Source organism: Lycorma delicatula, chromosome 6 (genome assembly GCF_047948215.1).
Source record: "Lycorma delicatula isolate Av1 chromosome 6, ASM4794821v1, whole genome shotgun sequence".
Lineage (NCBI taxonomy): Eukaryota > Metazoa > Arthropoda > Insecta > Hemiptera > Fulgoridae > Lycorma > Lycorma delicatula.
In genome coordinates this window covers 100,692,847-100,714,855 of record NC_134460.1, presented here as the reverse complement: position 1 = coordinate 100,714,855, position 22,009 = coordinate 100,692,847, and the positions used below count along the sequence as shown (strand labels likewise).

Below are 22,009 nucleotides of genomic sequence, written 5' to 3'. Positions count from 1 at the left end.
AATTTAATTTTTAATAATTGAAAGGAATATATATATATGCTATATAAATTATATTAACTTGGCGTATGTAGAAGTTAGAGATAATAATTTTGTTAGAAATGAATTAATAATTTAGAGAACAGTAAGAATTTGTTCGGAAAGTTTTACAAGGCTTTTCATTGATAACCGGTTTTGAAGATCTAAAGATTTCAATCTTTTTTACAAAACATTTAACTTACAATTTAAAATAAAAAAAATTTTAAAGAAGTTCACATTTAAAAAATGTTATATTTTTTAATTTAAACATTACCTATACTCTGTAGATTATATTCTAATATTTTATGCATTGTTTTAAAATAATTCATTTAACCATTAGGATATACATAAAATCGGTTTTAAAAAAGTTAAGTATATTTAAAATCCAATATTCTAGAAATAATTTTAATTTTATTTTAACAAATTTAAAAAGCCAGAAAGTTTCTGAATGCATTAAGATATACTTTCAGAAGATTTTTTCTTAGTTATAGACTAAATTAAACATACATAATATAATTAAACATATATAAGCTAAACTGTAGTGATTGGACAAAACGTTGCAGAGGAGAAACCAAAGCAACAGATAGAAAAGTATATATATATATATATATATATATAGTATCATACTATATATATATATATAGTTTCATACTAGCAAAAAAGCACAAAAAAAGGTAAATTAATCAATATTACAAATGATCTCAAATATTCTAATCATTTAAACAAGTAGATCACAACATACAGATTTGGGTAGGATATTGTCAAATATACCCAGTTCTAAACCCTGCCCAGTTCAAAACAGAGATATCTTTCATAACGACACTAGCATCAAAAGTTTTAATAGTAAATTTCATCCGTTTAGAATGTGATCATGTTTTTCTTTTAAAATTTTTAACATATTTTATCATTTCATCATAGAAATGAACTTCTGACATCAACTGTAAATTTTTATTCTTACAGATACAAAACGATAAATCAACAAATATACATGGACTTTTGCATTAATAAATTTTTAGAAAAAACACTAAATTTTATTACATTTAAGTTCATTGAAACAAAAAATTTATTAAACAAAGATAATAATAATAATCTATTTTTTATATTTTAATTAATGAAATTATACATTTAAAAGTACTAACATATTAATAATATTAAATGTAATATTGTTAAGATAAAAGAATATTGCTACAAATCTGAGGTTTATTAAATCGTGAATATTCAATAAACGAATTCTCGCTTTTTTATATTCGTTTTTTTTTTTAGTTTTCTTACTTTCTTCCGCTCAAAAAAGAATTATTAATAAATTTCTTTGTGCTTCCTTTTTTTTCTTCTCAAAGGGTGTGAAGAAAATGAAAGAGTAAATAAGAGGAATGAAATCTCTTCGTTTCTATCTATCTGCTTCTCTTTTAGAATAAGTTATGATTTTTTGTATGTTTTTTTTAGGGATGGACTTTCTTTAAAAAAAACAAAAAAAACTGGCCGTGTTTTAATCAAGTATTTAGTTGGTTTCTTGACTTCCAAATTAGTTTTTTTTTTTTTTTTATTAATATTAGTTCCTGTATTTTGTTTTTAAAGAAAATCTACTGTACGCTTCCGTGTAATATTATTAATTTATATTAAAAGAAATAATAATTAAGAAAAATAATCAACGCTTCTTTGATAATCTTTATAGTTAATATGCTAAAAAGAAAATGAATCATTATGAGTTATCTATATTTTTTTGAATTAATCATTTTGATTATATTTATAAAACAAAAATCAATTACGTTATTCATAAGACTAAACGTTATTAATTATTTTCTATTCAGTCACCGAATCGTTCCTCTTTGTCACTGAATATTAATCTTTATAGTATTTATTCTTTTTTTAATCAGAATTTAAAATTTTAATTATTATCTTCAAATATCGTATGTTATCTTTTAATAAAATATATAATGATTTCAATAAATCTATCCAACTGAATAAACTCTTATTCAAATGATGTTGATTGAACAAACCGAACTATTGTTGTAACTTTTAGAAAATTAACGGTTTATAATATTATCGACTGCAATCATAATGGAAAAGGTCGCAAGTAAAACTCGTTTTACATAATATTATTCTGAAATATTCACCAATAGGTATCAGAGATTGCTTATTATGAAACAACCCTATATCTGTTCAAATAACTTTACCATTATTCGGATTTAATGTTTCAACATTCGTTTGTCCGATTATAAATTTCAAAATACTGATAAGATTTTATAAAGAACTTCTATAAGAATGCTGTTTGAAACTTTAAAAATAACTCTTTTTTTTATTAATACAGTGTAACCCCGCTATAACGCGGTTATCGGGGAACTTACGTGATATTCGCGTTATTTCGAGAAGCAAATTTTAAATCACAAAGGGGATCAATTAAAAAAATAGGCAAAAAATCAAGAAATAATAGTGTAATAGAAAAAGTCATAGCAGTATAATGTGTACTTACATAGAAACAGTGATTTGAAAAGACGCGTTCACCGCTAGACCAACCCGGTGGGTTTTTTACTTACATAGAAACAAGCTTAGTGCGGAAGATACGATATTTTTTTCAGATATTCAGATATTTTTTGGGGGACAGGTTATATCCGTATCCGCGGTATATCGAGCTGTAATGTATATTATTAGGCGACTACGTACATTGCAAAATAATAATAACCGAAATTCTACCTCTCCCCTACATACTGGAAACAATTTTATGTTATGTTTCCTGTTACTTTCATTGTAAAATTTATTAGTGATGATTATATGTAATTAATAATGTATTCCATCGGGTTGGTCTAGTGGTTAACGCGTCTTCCCAAATCAGCTGATTTGGAAGTCGAGAGTTACAGCGTTCAAGTCCTAGTAAAGCCAGTTATTTTTACACGGATTTGAATACTAGATCGTGGATACCGGTGTTCTTTGGTGGTAGGGTTTCAATTAACCACACATCTCAGGAATAGTCGAACTGAGAATGTACAAGACTACACTTCATTTACACTCATACATATCATCCTCATTCATCCTCTGAAGAATTATCTAAACGGTAGTTACCGGAGGCTAAAGAAAAAAAAAATTAATGTATAGAAATGGAATTGAATATCTAAAGATTACTTACTCTAATGATTACTTAATAATTTATAAGAAGCTATTTAAAAGTCCTTTTTTATTATTTTATTATTACTGCTATTAGTTGACTAATTGTAATATAATCTGTATTTTATCGCCGATTTTATCAAATAATTATTGAATTTTAACTTTTTTTTGACTATAAAAATCTTTAATAGATTATTTTCTATATACTTGTCATTATTAATATTGTCATTCCCTAAATAAAAATCTACTGGTATTGCGGAGCCATCAAGTTGAAAGGAAGGATTTTCAGGTTTAAGCTGAGATTTGGCAATGGATAAAGGCATGATTAATAAATGCAATTTATTACTACCGAAGGTGTTGTAGTTCCACTTCATTCTAATGCTGATTAATGTATTTTCTTATTAATTAATGAACAGATAATAACGCTTAAAATTTTATTTATTTAAAAAATTATTGAAGTCTTTAAAAGTTATTTATTTATTTTTTTATTTTTTTTATTTCATTTCATTTAATTCTGCAACAACATTTATTTCCTTTTTATCGAACTGTAATTAATAGTTTAAGGAAATATAATACTGGAGAAGTAGCCTGATTATTTTGACTACTGATTTCCTTGAATCGTTTTCATCGTATAGACTTGTTACTTAGAATGTTTGAAAAAATGTCCTAATATGTGAACATTTTATACAAAATAGTATTTTTTCTTAATAAATTTGTGAGAAAATTTCATGAGATAAATATATACCTACTAGATACTAAGTCTTGTTAATATTAATTATATAACTTTCTTATATTAATTTCGACGAGTTTTTGTTAAATTTTGAGAATAATTTGAGGTGTTACGTTTTCATAATGAAATTTTATATAAACTTCAGTACTAAATTACTAAACCTTATAATACAGAACGAAAAGACATTGCTGTCTCTTTATATATATATTCATCGTAACCTTACGACTACAGTAATTTCAGCATTTCAGTTTTTTTAATCTGGTACAGAAAAACCTTAAAATAAAATTTCAAAATAAAAGACAATCATAATCTTTTCAATAATGAACTCTGTTGAATAATTTTTGAAATTAATATTGTTTTTCATAGTCCTTCAAATATCTCCGTTTGTCAGCCTAAGCCGAGATATAAAGATGAAAACAGTGGAATACTTAATTATTTTTATCGTATACCTTATAATGCTTTATGCAGCGCAGGTGTTGTATTTAATCTGAGAGAAACTTTTGTCAGTTTCTCGTCATGGAGATTTTAGTTTATAAGACTTTTGCAAGTGGCTTGTTGAGATCATTCTGCGTGTTTAACTTTTATCAAAAGTTAATGAAAATTTGTTTCACCTCTTACATTTTTTCTATTGTAATAGTATGATTATTAATAAAAAGCATATATTTAAATATGAAAATAATGTATATTATAAACCAATTAAAATAGTTGATTATTATTACAAATAATTACCATAATAAAATTGGAAATGTTAGAAAATAAATATATATCAAGAATTATATTTCATTTTTCATTTATACTAAGAAAGTTGATGTCACGGTTTTTTGAATCTCTCTTCCTTTCTCCTTTTTCATACCCTCATACTTACATGAAAGATAAAGTCCGTTACGCTAGCGTCAACAAGTTTCCCCTTTTTAAGTGAGTTTACTTTGTCAATTTCTCCAAAAACTTTGTTTCATTTTCTTTATTTTATAAGGATTAAATTACTGAAATTTTAATTTAATAATTAATTTCTCCGCTAATTTTAGTTTATAGATTAATATTTTATATTTCCTTAAATTGATAACATTTTTATGTACTGAGCCTATGTTTATTTTGGTAAATTATTGAAAGTTTCTGTTTAAAACAATTTGATTTGTTTTTTTTTTATTCTTAACATTTTTCCTATTATATACCAACCAAACACTTTTATAAATACATACTTTTTATAATCTATGGTAACATCTTAAGTCGAAAATATCAAAAACTTATTTTAAAACTTAAGATTATTATTAGCAACATAGGGATGGTATCACTTTTATCAATACTTCTTAATTTAGAGTTTATAAAAACAAAAGAATGTGAAATTACGAAGGCATTCTCTCTCCAACTTCATTCTACAATTTCCAATTGGTTGTTTGATCAGCATGTAGTGGGGGATGTTTATCACATAGAGATTGGTAGACTGCTGTACCACGTATTAATATAACTTAAATTCATCCAATAAGCTATCCGATAGTTTTCGCTGTATTGGCTACAAGTTTTTTCATTTATAATTTTATAAATGTGTATAAAAACAACTTAAGAAATTATTTGTAAACAATATTATTAGGAATAGGAGAATTTAAGTTTTTATTAATTTAAAATCAATACTTGGTCTCTACAATAATTTTTATTTTTATTTATTTATATATATTTATTTTTTTTTTTTTTTTGTAATAGGTTGTTATGCTCAAGATATGAAGGATACAAGAGAAGGTGAGGACGTAACATTAGAATGTAGATTTTCACCTCAACTTGCATCACAAGAACCTACATATTATTGGTTACGAACGAACAAAAGGAATCACGACAACGTAGCGATAGAACAGACTCCATTAGACACCAATTACAAGTAATTACATTTATTTATTTTTTTTTTATATTAATAATGGTAATAATAGGCCATGGGTATAATATAGTAGTAATGATGTTATTGTAACCATAATATTAAAGGCCTACCATATACCAATTTTTTGCTAGATGCTTATTTTAAGTATATATATTTCAAATGAAAGTAAAAATTAGAAACAGAGGATATCTTTCATTTCTATGATTTCAGGAAGTTTTTTTGACTATTTATTTCAATCGTATTTCCAACTGCAATATAGCTAGGTTGTTATGAGCTAATAACTCATCCTAGAAAATAAACTTCAGTCTACACCAGCTTTACTAAGAACCTGTCTACCTGTTGTTAATCAGAGTCCCAGAAAAAAGCTTAATCGAAAATTTTAATCATACAAGCTCAAAGGTTTAGGCTTAAATAGATTTTATAGTTGTTGTAGTTCTTTTAACCCTAAAATAATTATTTAAAAATTTGTTTATAAAATAACAGTTGAAATAAATCGAAATTACAAATTTGTGCTTGCATAGTGTTAAAGAATTATTATGTCAGCCTCTCAAAGTTAATCTAATTAGGATTATTCTTTATAGTTAATTCCATTTTTTTCCAATGTTCAGTTCAGTTCAAAAATAAATAATCATATTCATGTTCAGTTTAAAAAAATAAATAGATTAAAAGTTACGTAAGGAAAAAAACAATATTTTCCAGGAACTACAGATTCGGGAAATTTTGTGATGTTTGATTTAATGTTATTTCGTGTTTAAAATAAACTCTGTTGTTTCCATTCAAATATTGATTTAAAATTCTAAATACAACAGGCTTATTTTTATTAATAGCGATATTTTTTTAAATAATCCAAACAAATATAAAAACAAGTTGCCGTAAAATTGATATAATTTCACTACCTTTTCTTAGTTAAAACGTTTTTGGTATATCAATCGAGTTAGACAAATGAAAACGAAACCTAATTTTTTGTTTGGATTTTTACAAAAAAAATCCTAAACTTTTTTTATCTCTTTATTTACATACATGCAAATTTTGTTTTGATTTATATACTTTAATACAATTAACATTTAAAGTGGGTCATTAAATAGAAGTAAAATCTTGCGTATGACAAACTGTATAAGTGGGTTGTAAAAACCTTTATAAGTGCTTGCCTGCAAACCATTATAACGTAGAATTTATCTAAGATTCAATGTGTACGACGCCCTCATATAAAGCAGAATCTCTATTGGTTGATGCAGCAACCGACACTCGAGTGTGTGTTTCTTGTCATATTACAAAAACTTAATTGTTATGTCTGGATCCCTTAACCCTTTATCACATATGACAAAACCAGTATTTATCTTTGTAGCAGTCATTTTGTCTACTTCATATTGAAAGTGTTAAAGGTAATGTAATTTGTTTTTAATAGTTAATTTTTATTTTTATTTGTATAAGTAATAAAAATAAGTAGTAAACATTTGTTTACAGAACAATTATTGTTGAATATGAAATAATCAATATAAATAAAAATGTAAATGTTCGTTTGTTCGAAATCTTAAATCTCCGAAAGTTCTTCACCGATTACTTTGAAAGTTTGACACAACGTTGCAATCGAATACGCGCGTGCTTTTGTATACCTACATTTATATACCTAAGATGTCACACCTGTGACAGATAAAAACATTTTTTTTTTTTAAAACAGCGCTATCTATTGGACGTAAAAGCAACACACGTTATACTAAATATTTTAGATTCCATTTCAGTGTTTCCGATATGTGTCCGCTATAGACTAAAAAACTACTGGACCGATTCAAAAACGAATATGGAAGAAGGTAAAAAGGAAAGAAGCAGAAAATTAAAAAAGAGGAAAACGGGGAAAAGGAAACAAAGAAAAAGGGGAAGGGGATAAGGGAAATAAAGAAAAGGTAAATGGGGGAAGGTAATGTAAAGGGGGAGGAAAAGGGAAAACGGAAAAGGTAAAGAAGAAAATTGGAGAAAGGGAATATGGTAAAAATGAAAATGGGAAAAAAAGAAGAGGGAAAAAGGAAAAAGTTAAATTTTGTAAAGTTCCGTAATGTTCATTTTATCAAACATTCAACTGTGTTCATTTAATCTATATATATATATATATATTCAAATATAGCAATAGCGAAGCTAGTAATTAAAATTTAAAAAAAACTTTAACGATCGCAGTATTTCTATACTGCGATTGAGTTGAATAACATATCGATAGATTAGATAATTAACAATTATTTAACATTATGTTACTTTTGTAAACATAAACAGTCAGAAGTACTGTTCCGCGGCTGCTAAGTGCGCTCTAAGAGCTGTGCAGCTAATAGCTTTGGCCGACTACAACGTAAGATTTCATTTATTAACAAGTTGCCCTACCGAAAGCTATTGTAAATATAGCCAAAAAATTTGCTTCATCACTAGATTTTAAGGAAAATATGCAATAACCAGTGAGAATGGGCTTAATATGCAAATGCATATGCATTTGCATATTAAGCCCATAAACCTTAATGGGCTTAATATGCAAATGCATATGCATTTGCATATTAAGCCCATTAAGGTTTACTGAATGACTGGCTCTGTAGTAGCACATTTAGGTGGCAGAACGTTTTAGGTGTTAGCCAAGTTAGGCACGGGGTCTTCGTGCTTCCGCGAGTTTGGTAGAGCAGAGTAATTACAGAGGGCTACGTGGTAGCCCTTCCATGCCTTCCGATGTTCGATCAGGTGCCCGATGCCTTCGAAGAAGGTTAGGAGGGGGCTGAATTACTGATGGGAATGTCTTTCGAGGCATTCGCATCAGTGGCATCTCACCGAGGCCGGCTGAATACTGTGGAATTTTAATCAGTTCGAGGGCTAGAAAATATCCTCTGATTAAGCCAATAATGGCTAACAACGGAGGGAGTGGTGTGACAAACGAACACGTCACAAGACGGGTGTTCTTCTCCCTCGGAGGGAATTGAGATGCTTTCTCTTAAAGTAATGATGTTCTCTGATCAACTAATACTTATGACGAACTGAGTTAAGGTCTGATTAGTAAATCTAAATATAATTTTCGATGAGCTTGGCATACTGATTCTATTAAGTGAAAAAAATAACGGGAAATTACTTCAACTTTCCTTTCATATTTTGCCTGATACGAAATGCTGTTTATTTTTGTAACATTTAATGGTATGATTTGTGTCTCACGTTAAGTTGCCTACAATTTACTGTTATGGAATCTACAAAACAATAAAGATTTAAACAATTTTAAGAGTATCAAGTTAGGTATATAGGATTTGCGAGTATTTATATTTTTACATAATTTTACAGACCTTAAAATTTAATAAACTATTTATTTTAATCTGCACTCAGGTGCTAAGCAATCTTCTTTTAATTCTGTGTTTGATACAAACTTTCTATTCAGTGAATTCAAAGTCGAAAATATTCAATATATAGAATTTTATTCAAATGACGTCCTGATTTTTTTTTCACTTTTGATAATAATAGTTATTACATAAATATGTTAAAAATGTATTCCATTTTTTCAATAAGTCACTAATCTTCTCACCATTTATTTATAAAAAGATTGCGTCCCCTATATTCCCTAAATTTTTGTTCCAAGAAACGACTTAGTATTTATTAATTTGTATTAAGAAAATTGTTCTGTAATATTTTTAAATTTGATAATTATTTTCTGATTGCATTTAGTACGTTTAATCTGGAAAAAATCGATGTAAATAAGTTTAAAAAGTGCCCTGTAGTATCTGACTTAAACAAGATTAGAATATTAAGTTTCTTTATGAGGCCTTATAAAAATACATTGAAATATGGTTAAGCAGAAAAGCAGTTCTATTAGGCGGTCTATTAGCTAAAAGAGAGAGATAAGCTTACCAGGAAATTTGTGTTGGAAACGTACCAAATATCTTTGCAGAATGCGAAGAGATGTTGGACGGGTTTTGTTTAACAGCCAACTTACTTTAGGTATAATTCTGTCGCGATAGACCGACCCTTATTAAGTTTTACTTTTCAAAGTGCCAACGACATTTTTATTTGTATTTTATTTGTTTATTTTGAATTAAATTTCCTAATGATTATTGAACATATTTCATACGTTTTCTTTCTAAATCAATGAAAATATATATATCGTCTGTATATTCAATTAAATGTAATTTATTATTTCAGTTTGTATTGAAAACAATCTTTTTTTTTTAATTTTGTTATATTATGTTCATTTTGACGTCACCGAATTTTATTATTTATATGTTTAATTTTATATATATTAATTTTATTTTTCTGTTCAATAAATAAATAAACATGATAAGATATTTTTTACTTAGAATAACATAAAAACCCCACCGGGTTGGTCTAATGGTGAACTCTTCTTCCCAAATCAGCTGATTTGGAACTTGAGAGTTCGAGCCAATCATTCATCTTTCTAGTCAGTCATTTTTACATGGATTTGAATACTAGATCGTGGATACCGGTGTTCTTTAGTAGTTGGGTTTCAATTAACTACACACCTAAGGAATGGTCGAACTGAGACTGTACAAGACTACACTCAAACAAATCATCCTCATTCATCCTCTGAAGTATTATCTGAAAGATAATTAATTACCTGAGGCTAAACAGGAAAAAGAGAGAGATTAACATAAAAAGATTCCTTTGCCTGATGAAATAGCTACATCAATCGTACTCTATGAATCTGCCATTTATTTAATTATTTTAACTCATCCGTAATATAGTTGTAATGATTTTAATTCATAATTTATCGATACAGTTTTTTTAATATACTTTTTTATATATTCCGTATTTCACCATTATTATCATCTCTATTCTGAGAAAGAATATAATGGTATCGCTAAAATTTTAATATGTTTTTTAATTTTATAACAGCTACGCTAGTATTAATATACCTTTTACTTCCTATAAAAATCGATTAATTTTTTATATGAGAAATTTACCGTATAATAATGAATAACTTCTTTCATAACTTTCTTTATTCTTTTTTCAAACATTATATTATATTTCTGTTGAAACAAATTAATGATTCGTTTGTAGCCAATTAAAATTTTTACTACTCTTGTTCTTTTTAAATTTTTATTTTATAAACTAAAAGGTTGGATTGATCATTACAAATTAATTAATTTTGACAGTTTTTAAAACCTTCAAGAGGTATGAAAAGGCGTAGATTTAACATTACAAAATATTGTTCCTTCCCAACCTTCCTAAGGTGTATTGTATTAATAAATAACGATTACATTACAGAGTAATATTACTATTTTCTAATTGCTCTACATTTTTTAATTATTCAAATAATACGATAGTAAACTTTTTATATTATCTGCTTATTTTTTGTAGATTTCTTATAACAAAGTTACCAATTTTTTTTCAACTATTTTAAATAAGGAAACCCCATTTTTATCCGATCAAATAAATGGGTTTTATCAAATAAAACCCATTTATTCAATACTTTAGTATTCCCATACTAAAGTAAATTTTAACTAGTTATTAATTTAGAAGAGTTTCACTTCTTCAGTGTAAAATAGATAAATAAAATTGTTGTTTAAAAAAATAGTAACATGACGATGTTTTGGGTGGTATATTCTATTTACCACCATTTTTTAATTGAACTTTAAAATTGCGTGGATTCAGCAGCCGATTAAAAATGCTTTATATTTATGTCTAAGAAAAAGAGAGAGAGAGAGATTGAAACAGAGATTTTTTTACATTTACGTACTTTTATTTTAGGTTAAAACAGTTTATTTTCCAAACTAAAATAGTAGAAATTTCCAAGTCGATCGGATTTTATATTTCTACAATATAATACACACACTTATGTCTAAATAAAAATAAATTACATATTTTCTACTAAAAATAGTTTTTTTTTAACAAAAATAAATTATTGAAAAGCCTTGCATAGATTATTACCTGTAACTAATTAATTGATATACTAGTAAATTTCTATATTGATTTATACTCGTATCTGACATTGATGTTTTCCTACCTAAATAATTTGTATAATACATAATGTATCACCATAATATCTTTATAAGGAGCCTAATATAAATGTTTCTATATTTTTTTTTTTTTTTTTTTAATTTGTCACATATATACATACATGAAGTTAGAGATAAAGATTAGAGATATAAAAATAACTAGAAGCTATTTTCACATTTTAGGTAGTTTTTGTAAATTATTAGAATTGAAGGACAATTTTCATATACAAAAAATAAAGTCTTATGAACGTAATTGCACGATTCTATCCAATCAACAATCTTACATTTCTTTATTAAAAAAAAATGATGAAATTACAGTAATTTCTTTATCATGTACCGTTTTGAAAGATACTTATTAATTGAGTACACATGATTGAGAACAATTTTTTAATAATATATTTATTAATAATTCAGAATTTGTTTAATTTTATAAAAATTTTAATTCTTTCTCAAACAATATTTAGTTATGTTGATTTATAACAAAGTAAGATTTGTTTTTCTTGATTTAACATACCTTTGTTTTGTTTTTAAGAATTTTTTTTATGATTAAATTTTAGTTTTTATTTTTTCAAATTTTATTATGGTTAAGTAATCAGATAAAATTTACTGTCCAAACAGTTTCATTTGTATATCCAACCTGACAAATTTCAAGACGTTTAAGCATATTCTTTGAGATATACATACAAAGAACATGTTTTGAGAGATTCATAATAAACGTCCAGCATAAATTACAGATGATAAATTGATAAAAGTTTGTGTCCACGTTCTTCTTACAGTGTAAGTGAACACTAAGAAAGGATTTTTTGAAATCCCGAGTTTAAAGAGTTAAAATTAATTTTTTTTTTAAATTCGGTTATTCTTTTATTTCTCGGCTACAAATGAATATATAAACTTCCATTTTTGGTGTGTGTAATCTTCATGGGAATATCTAAAAAGTAATTTATAGGTATTTTGAAATTTGACTTAGAAAGGTGAAAAGGTAAAACATTTTGAACAATGATTGCAAATTTGTCCAATTCCTGATTGTATTAAAATTCACTAGATTTGAGCTTGCGAATATTCTTCAGATGCATATTTAAAAACAATTTGCAAGTTCTTTTTTTAATTTTGATTTTTTAAGAGGTACACGCTTCATAACCAACACAACCACTGCCACTATATTTTATGTGCGACTCGACTGCTTGCAACTGCCTCCGATTAATTGGAAAAAAGTGATTGCGACGGGAAACAAGTATGTAGCACAATACAATTATATAGCGCTGGTAAAGCCGCGACGGATATATTAGTGTACATATATATATATATATATATATATAATTTTCATGAAAGTTGGTGCACTGATTTTTAATTGGTTAACCATATCCATACAGTGTTTTCTTACTGCTTAAGTTACCTATACAGAATACAGAAAAGGTATAAAAGAATAACTTGCAAGTATTTTTTTATTATCCAGAACTGCAAAAATACAGAAACTGAAAGATGAAAATAAAGATAAAACCGTAAAATTTATTTGTTATTTATCATGAAATTATTGATTTTTACTTCCGTTAACATTTTAGATGTTGGAAAAATTTTTAAAGATGATTTAAATATTTAAGGATTTAGATAATAAATTATTCAACTGTGAATAGTTTTATAGATTTGTGTTCTGCTTGAAAATTGTAAGTATTTAGGTCATTTTGTTACGTATTACACTAAACCTATTTGCATACAACATATTAATACTACATTATGACAACTTCTTAATGTAAGGTGGTATAAATCAAAATTATTATTAATTTTGTTTTTTCATTCTTCTTCAAGCTGCATTTTGTTACAGTAATATATAATAAATGACCACACAATCAAACTGAAAATCTTTTTCTTTTTTTAGACGTGGGTTGAGAAATTTATTATACTCTATATAAATATGAATTACATTATTCAGTTACAAAAAGCGCATTATTTTTTAAAGATTTAATCTTTATAAATTTTATGTTTTAATTTAGTTAATAAAAAAAATGTTTATTTCTCAATGTTCATATATTTTTTTTATTTCAAATTAATTCAAATAGGATTTATGTATAAAACAACTTATACCATTGTGTATAATGCGGCATAAGTTTAAAAAAAAAAATTAAATTTCTTTCTATTTCTATTCCGTTGTAATGCTTTTATATTATCTAATCTTTATCATCGCTAAAAAAAAAACAAACGTTTTATAAAAACTCAGTATATTAATTATTTTTCTGTAATATGTATTGTGAGATTTTAATTTCGTCCTCCTGTTTAAATTTAAGGTAGCCTACCATAAGTATAATAGCTCTGCGCTCTTGTACCTTATTTTGATAGCAATCGTCATAATATTGTACTACTATTACACCTTTCCCTCCCAAGACCTATCCTCCTCTCTGACTTTCTTTCCCCCCACCATTCACTTTATCCTTTTCTTGTGAGTTATACTCTCTTAGCAGTAAACACTTGAATAACTTTTCCTTTACTAATGTGCGACCTACTTAACTCGCTAAACTCTAACTTTTGCACCTTTAACATTTGATTTCGTCTTTGTAACACGCAACCACTAATTCTACTGAACTTCAGGAGTTAGTCAGTCACTACTAATTTTTGTTTTATGTGTTGTTAACTGTACATTATTTAAGGACTTTGCTAAATTTGTACGTGTTTTTGATCATTTTCTAATAAAATTAAGTTACTTTCTTCGGAAAAGTTTAACTTAAATGAGTTCATATTTATAATTAATTTTTGTCAACTATATTAGTGACAAAAATTCATTAAAATAAAATTAAACAAAAATTCGTGTAAAGTTTTTTTGTAAAATACTACTGAAGTAGATCAATAAATATGCAGGAAAAGAAATTAATAAAACGGCTTTTATTGTATGAAATATTTACTCATTTTTATATTCCTAATCTCTTTGTTGCATAAATATATTTATCAACGAATCGTTAAGTAACTATACCTCATAAAAATCGGTACAGTTATTCTAAAGTAACACGAAGATTGCAAAATAAATATACCCAATTTTTTAATTAATCATTGGTTAAAAAAAAAACAGTATCCTGTAAACAGCAATTTGCTCTTCTATTTCTGATGAAGACTGTAAACATGTCTTTTTATGTGAAATAATACATCTTTCGTTAAATTACTTTATTCCAATCGTACAGCGTAATGATCTCATTTAAGTTATAATCCTGAGTGTTTATAAAGTAGCTTTTATACATTTCTCACTCTCTCTCTCTATCTCTCTCTCTCTCCTCTCTCTCTCTCTCTCTCTCTCTCTCTCTCTCTCTCTCTCTCTCTCTCTCTCTCTCTTTATATATATATTGCATAATTACATTTATAGTTGGGTAGGATACAAAACATTTTTTCGCTTGTTTTTAATTTTTTTTAAGTATCATTAATCTAACCAAAGATTGCTTAAACATCGAAACGATTTTTTAATAGTAATTTTGTATTGTTTTTATTAAACGTATTTTAATCGGAAATATTAGCTGAATATATTACAAATAAAAACAAAACACACACCTCTCTCTCTCTCTCTCTCTCTCTCTCTCTCTCTCTCTCTCTCTCTCTCTCTCTCTCTCTCTCTCTCTCTCTCTCTCTCTCTCTCTCTGCGCTTGTGTGTATTAAAGTTTAGAGAATTATAATTAACTAATGGGTAAAAGATTATTGGAGTTAGAAATTTATGTACTGTAGAGTCTCCGTTTTGTAGCTAGAGGATAGAATTGCTAATTCATTGTACAGACTCGGCATTATAGTACTAGAAGCCTGGATGGGCGTTGTTGCCTGCTAGGTAAGGATTAATTTGTGGTGATGACATCTTGCGTCCTTCTGCACTCAGTGTATTTAGCGAGGAAGCTTTACATTAAATCAGCTTTACCTAGCTACCCATCTCTTACTTTCAACTATCCTAGACTGTAACACCTACCGTTCCAAGCCCGTCATTGCCAGCTATTAATATTAGTGCATTTTCAAACTGCAGACTCAACTATCTACCCCATGAGAGCACTTTGAAATCTACTGTGACGGTTTATATGTCTAATGCAAAATATATATACCGTACACAGGTACGATACATTTCAGCCGTATATAGTTAAACAAATTTCATAACAAGAATTGTCTTTACACACGTATGAACGTGTCCGTCGCTAACGTCTAACTATTCGCTGAATATTACTTTGGCATTACAACTAACCTATAAACCGGGTGACATTTTACTAAATTAACATCTACACATCTGTTGCTGTGACAAACTTTATATAAAACGACCAACTAGTTTATAACTAATTCAACTCAAAATTACACCAGTAACATCTTTTTGTTTCTGTTATTATTATTTTGTTATTACTATTATTTATATCAGAAACATCAAAATTTTACGCTCCCCTCTTGATGTTATTATAAATGCAAGATGTGAAACGTTATTGCTCTTTCTAATTATATTGTCATTTCTGTTCTACCCTGTTATAAATTATTATTACTATTATTATAATAGTTAAAGTTATGGATAAGTATTGTATACTACTCGTATTTCAGTATTAAATATTTATTTGTTTATTATGTAACTTTTGAATATCTAACGTGTTATTATAATTAGTTTTTGATTTACTCAACTAAATAAATAATCGAATCTTCATTCATTTATTTTCATTATTTTAATGTGTATAATTTTTAACAAACTCGTTGAAAAACACAGTAATCTCTCTCTCTGTCTCTATATATATTTATATATATCTTTCACTCGAAGTCTATCTATTTATCTGCCTAACTGTCTATGCTTGTATTTTTGTGTGAGGTCGTGCGTGCATGAAGCTAAAGAAAGCATAGAATCTTTGATTCAATATAGAATCAAGAAGATTAGCTAATGACCTTAGCATCCGATTTAAGTAGCTCTTATATTTATTCTGAATAAATATAAATTAAGACCTTTCCTATTTAAGTGGTTAATTGTATAAAATTATTATTTTACTGAAATTTAAATCAATTGGAACGAAAAGAAATATTTAATTAGTAATATTTCTAAAAATATAATAATAAAATAAATTAATAAATATATATAATAATAAATATAATATAATATTTCTAAAATATTAAAATAAATATAATATGAAATATACTATTTCAATATAAGCTTTAAGCTAGTTGATGGGAATAAGAAATGAAAGTTTTTTTTAGCACGATGTAAATACCAAATCTGGCCGGAATTTAAACCTAAAACTTTGATTAATTACAGACAACATTATTTTAACCCGAAGGCTTTTATAATCTATTTATATATAAAGAAGAATGTTTGTTTGTCTTTTACACAGATCTATAGTTTTATTCCGACCGTGATGAAATTTTACACATTAACAGTTTGAAACAAAAAAAAGATTGTTACCTACATTTAATTTTTGAAAAACCACCTCTACCCTCGTTTCCACCCCTTAAGCAGTATTATAACGCGCAGTTTTGTGATCTTTTGCGAATATCTCGAAAACGTTGAGGAGATCGAACAAAGTGAAGGTAATTTTTTGAAAGTATATAAAATTTGTTGCTACAAAATGCAATTTTCCCGGCTCTGATAGCTTTCTTAGTTCCGAAGTTATTAACAATCAAACTTGAAAACTGGTGAATAACTGTTCTGTTTTTTACCCCATTGTGAGTCACCATTTCATCTGCTATCTCCTTCTCACCCGTTTTCCACGTCATTTTCGTTCTCATTTAATCAGTGTTAGGATAAAAAATTGCATGCTGAACTTCATGCAGCGTTCAGAATCTGCATCCGCAGCTACCGAAGTTAAAGCTCAAACGAGCGTCGAGAAGCCCCAAGTTACATGTCAAATACGTGTACAAAGGCGCGGGTAACCACTGTTGCTCAATAATTATTATTAATCAGCGCCTAAATAATTTCTATGAGAATTTCATGTTTTCTTGTCGATTTTGCATCAACCATAATATTTACGATAATTTTTAATTTTCTAGGATATCGAAAAATGTCCTTTCTTTCATAAGCAGAAAATAACTGTTAAAATAAGTAATATTAATGCAGCAGCTCAAATCTATCTCAATCAGATGCAGTTTGTTTCTAATAAAAATGTTTATCGTGTTTTCCTTTTCTTTCCCTTATCTTTTATTACTTCTTCCCTGAATGAATGAAATATGAATTGGGACTGCCGTTGCTTTGGTTCCTTCTATAAAATCATGCTGTAATTTTTTTAGTACCCGGTAGAGTAGCCATTCTTTTTGAAATGGCATTGATGAAGTACCTATGAAACTGCCCAAAGTTCTTGTATTATATCCGGAGTCCAAAAATAATCAAACTAGTGGCTAAAATGTTTATTAGATTAAAAACGGCCTTCTGTTCGTAATAAAATCGAATCTAATTTATGGGAGCAACCCTCAAATTATGTTACTGGATATGCAAAAGTCAGTAATAATAATTTCATTGTGACAGTTTTAAATTTTAGAGCTGACTAAATTTCAAATTACTAAATTAAAAATCTCCCTTATTTTCTTTTAAATTTTATGAGGTTTTGGATATTATAGTTGTATTTATAAAGTTTTTATCATTTTTAATTATTTTTCTTTTTTTAACATGGTATTATTATAACTTTGTACTAATTTTAAACGTAATTATTAATTTTTCAAAAATTTATCTAAATAGCCCTTCAGTTCACCAATTAATATTAACATGTATGTTGTTAATTTAACTTATCTCTTTATCCAGCTAGTTTTTGTGATACTGTACTTTCTACATTTTGTATTACTGGTACAGATCATTATTTTTTAATCCCCAGATTGTAAATTCTAATCCGGCTTATTCGGCTAAAATTTGTTATCTTAAAGATAACTTCATTAAGCTAGAAAATTATAATGTACATTCATCTTTACTAAGTAGTTTATTAAGGGCAGTCAGGCGTTATCCTAGATTTCCTCTTATTATCCTGTTTAGTACTTGCTTCTATAAAGTGCAGTTGACCTCTCCATCTTATCGTCACACCCTTTGGTTCAATAATACATTTAATTGGCAAGATTGTTTTATTATAATTAATATTATAATTGTTACTAAGTGTTTATTATTTATTTATTAATTTTGTATTTGAATTCATTTTTTTTTTTAATTAATTAATCTAAATTGTCATTATTATTTTAATAAATTACTCTATTAATGGTAACCTCTTGTAGTAGTAATTAAACTATTTCATTTATTTATTTTTTAACTTCATGAATATTCTATGTGTTAAATGATACTTGAAACACACCTCATCATAGTTATTTTAAGCTCTTTTTTTTTTGTTATTTCAGTCTTCTTTGTTATTTCAGTTTCTCTTTCACTTTTTCCCATTCCGTTTTTTCTCGTTATAAAGTGCATTCATTTGAATTACACAGACCAAAAAAGAAGCAGTTCATATTGCATTCTCTATCTAGTACACTCGTTTTTAGATGAAATGGATATATTACGTCATGAGAATTTTTTTTCATTTTAGTCACAGTTGTACGACATGCTTCATTTTTGAGAATTTCCTTTTAATAAATATATAATATGACTGTAAGATAAAACTCCCTCTTTAGGAAGTGAAAATAAAAAATACGCCATTTAATTATTTGAAAATATATATCAAAATTTAAACACCTTAATAAAAAATATTAATAACTCCCCATCTTTTTAATTTAGTGAAGTATTCTCAAAAATTTATTAATTAAAAATATTATCGAAATATTACCTTAATTGTTATTTTAATAAAAAGTTACATAATTTTTCAAATATACCTCGATTTCTCAATATTTGTTCAGTGGAGTAACATAACATTTGTAGAAAAGTATTTTTATTATCGCTCAAAAGCAAGTTATAAATTTAAATTGTTAGCTTCTTGAGAAACTTTCTCTAATAAGCTCGTTGTAAATTTCTTGCAATTTATAATTTACAATTTTAAATTTCAATTTTTTTATAATCAATATTGTTTACTGTTCAATTTTTTTTATGTTAAAATTTATATTATGATACAGAAAATATTTTCAAGCAAAACCTCAAGAAAATTTAATATTAATTTTGTTACACATAAAAGATAGATTTCAAAATTGATTTGAAAAATTCGTTTAACATGTTTTAATGAATATATCTTGCATAAAATGTATGAAATATATTCCCGATGTTCCAGAAATTCACGCATAGTAGAAGTCCTTTTATGTAGCTTGTCTGCATTAATATTTTTTTATTTTCAAAACTTAAGTTTTTCTGCTTTCATATTTCTTACAAACGTTTGCTTCGTTTTTTATGATGGTATTCACATACATTTTAAATGAATTTTTTTTTTTTTTTAATTTACTATAGACATTATTTGGTTTTTTCGTTTATTTTTATTAATATATGTAATTAATATTTTATTATGTATATACTCTTATCTATTTGTAAAGAATCGAGATAGCGTGGAGAATATAGATGTATTTTTAGGCTATTTTCTACGCTTATTTATGCAATAGGATATTAATATTTTATTCCATTTGATTGACACTGTTATACTTTTTTATACGAAAAAAAAATATTTTCATGTAAGTCTAAATAAAAAAAAAAAAGGATAAAAAGTAAATTTAAAAATTTTAAGTTAATAGTTACTAAACCACGTAGTAACTGATCTTAAAATATTAATATGGAAACTAAAATTAATGATATTCATAAAGGATTCATTCAGCTTTTTTTTTCCTTTTTACTTTACCCTCCTTTACTTTACTTTACTTTACTTTACTTAAGCAATCGATAATTCATATTTTTCCATACCGAATTCAAAAAGTCAACAGCCTTTACCTCCTTTTACATTTTATCATTTGTATATTCTTCAACAGCAATTTGAATAAATTAATCGGTAATGAAGCTTTTTTTTTGTTTGAAAGCATTTTTTTAGATTTATTTTCATTCTGTGAAGTTAGTTATCGCTTATTACTTTTATTGCTTATTTCCAATTATGAAAACTTAAAAGGTATATTTTTTAATTATAAGTTAGTCATTATAATTTGTTTTTATTGTTAAATTATGTTTATCATTGTGAAAAGAATAAATTACAACAGTATTTCCATTTATTAAATGAATTACCTAATTACTAATAAAGAAATATTCTATTTACATGTAGAATATTAATTATTAATTAATAATAATAATTTCTTTTCATTTTTATTTTTAAAGGAATCTTTAAATTATACTTTAAATTAAATTATAAATTTTAATTAAACAAATGATTAAATTATATGTTATACTTTTATTTTTCTACGATTATTTATTCTCTCAGCTCTCCTGTTCTTTTTTCCTATATCATTAATATTAATATCTACTTTTATTGTAATTTGTAATTCAATATAATTCATAAAACCAATTTGGATCTATGGCATAGTCGCGTAACAGCAACGTTGAGATGAACCAGTAGTTCCAAAACAAAATGCTGAGAACCTAACCAGAAGCGCTATGATTTGCAAGAAACAATATGATCTAGAGAATATCTAACCGTACATTCGTACATTCGTACTTCGTGAGAAAATTCAACCTATAAGTGCGAAATACACAAATAAATTAAATGAACATGTAAACCGCCTAACGGTAATTCTGTTGAACAGCAGGAGGGTTATTAGACGTCTAAAGAGGTGACTCGTGTTGGACTTGGGTTATACTGCTAGCGACGGATTTCACCTTTCACGGCTAAAATATCTATTATTGCAGATAATTTAGTTTGTTATATCTGATTTACATTCTCATATTTCTTACATTACTTTTATGTATCTGCTACGAGTGAGAATTCAGCCGCCGACTGGAATTATTTGAGGATTATTGATATACTGAGAACTACTGTGGTGAGTCAATCGTGCTCTCGACTGATATTATTAGATGATGAATCGTTCTAATGTCTATTGTTTGTGTTGAGTTTACTTTTTGCATCACTTTTTTAAACTCCTTTAATTATTTTATTAATTAAAGATTATCGTAATCTTTTATTTATTTTTTTTTCCATTGTGATTGTTTCTATGTGTTCTGTTATTACGCTTATGTTGGTAACTACTTGTTATGAAAAGAAGTATTGAGGTCGATATTTCACGAGGTGTAGTATCTCTGGGCTTCTTCATTCGTTTACTTATGGTTTCAATTATAAATAAATAAGAAACCTATTTTAAATAAATTATAGCTACAATATATATGTATGTATGTATAAAATTTGTTTCATACACTGTAATCTCAATGTATCGATAACTTATCGATTTTGTGATTTTGTATAGTGTAAATTCACTACAAATCGAATTTTAATATAATGTAAATTTACCTATAACAACTTCTTGTACTTTGCAAAACTTAAAATCTAAGTAAGCCTTTTC

At 26.6% G+C, this 22,009-nt stretch overlaps 1 protein-coding gene across 2 annotated transcripts in view; it reads left to right on the top strand.

Moving 5' to 3' along the window:
* ed (hemicentin protein echinoid) overlaps positions 1-22,009 on the top strand; it is a 640,582-nt gene that overhangs the window by 572,138 nt on the left and 46,435 nt on the right. For both annotated transcript variants that reach the window (XM_075368225.1, XM_075368224.1), the window contains exon 2: positions 5,543-5,714. In XM_075368225.1, coding sequence (XP_075224340.1) covers positions 5,543-5,714 — 172 coding nt within the window. The remainder of the gene's footprint in view (positions 1-5,542; positions 5,715-22,009) is intronic.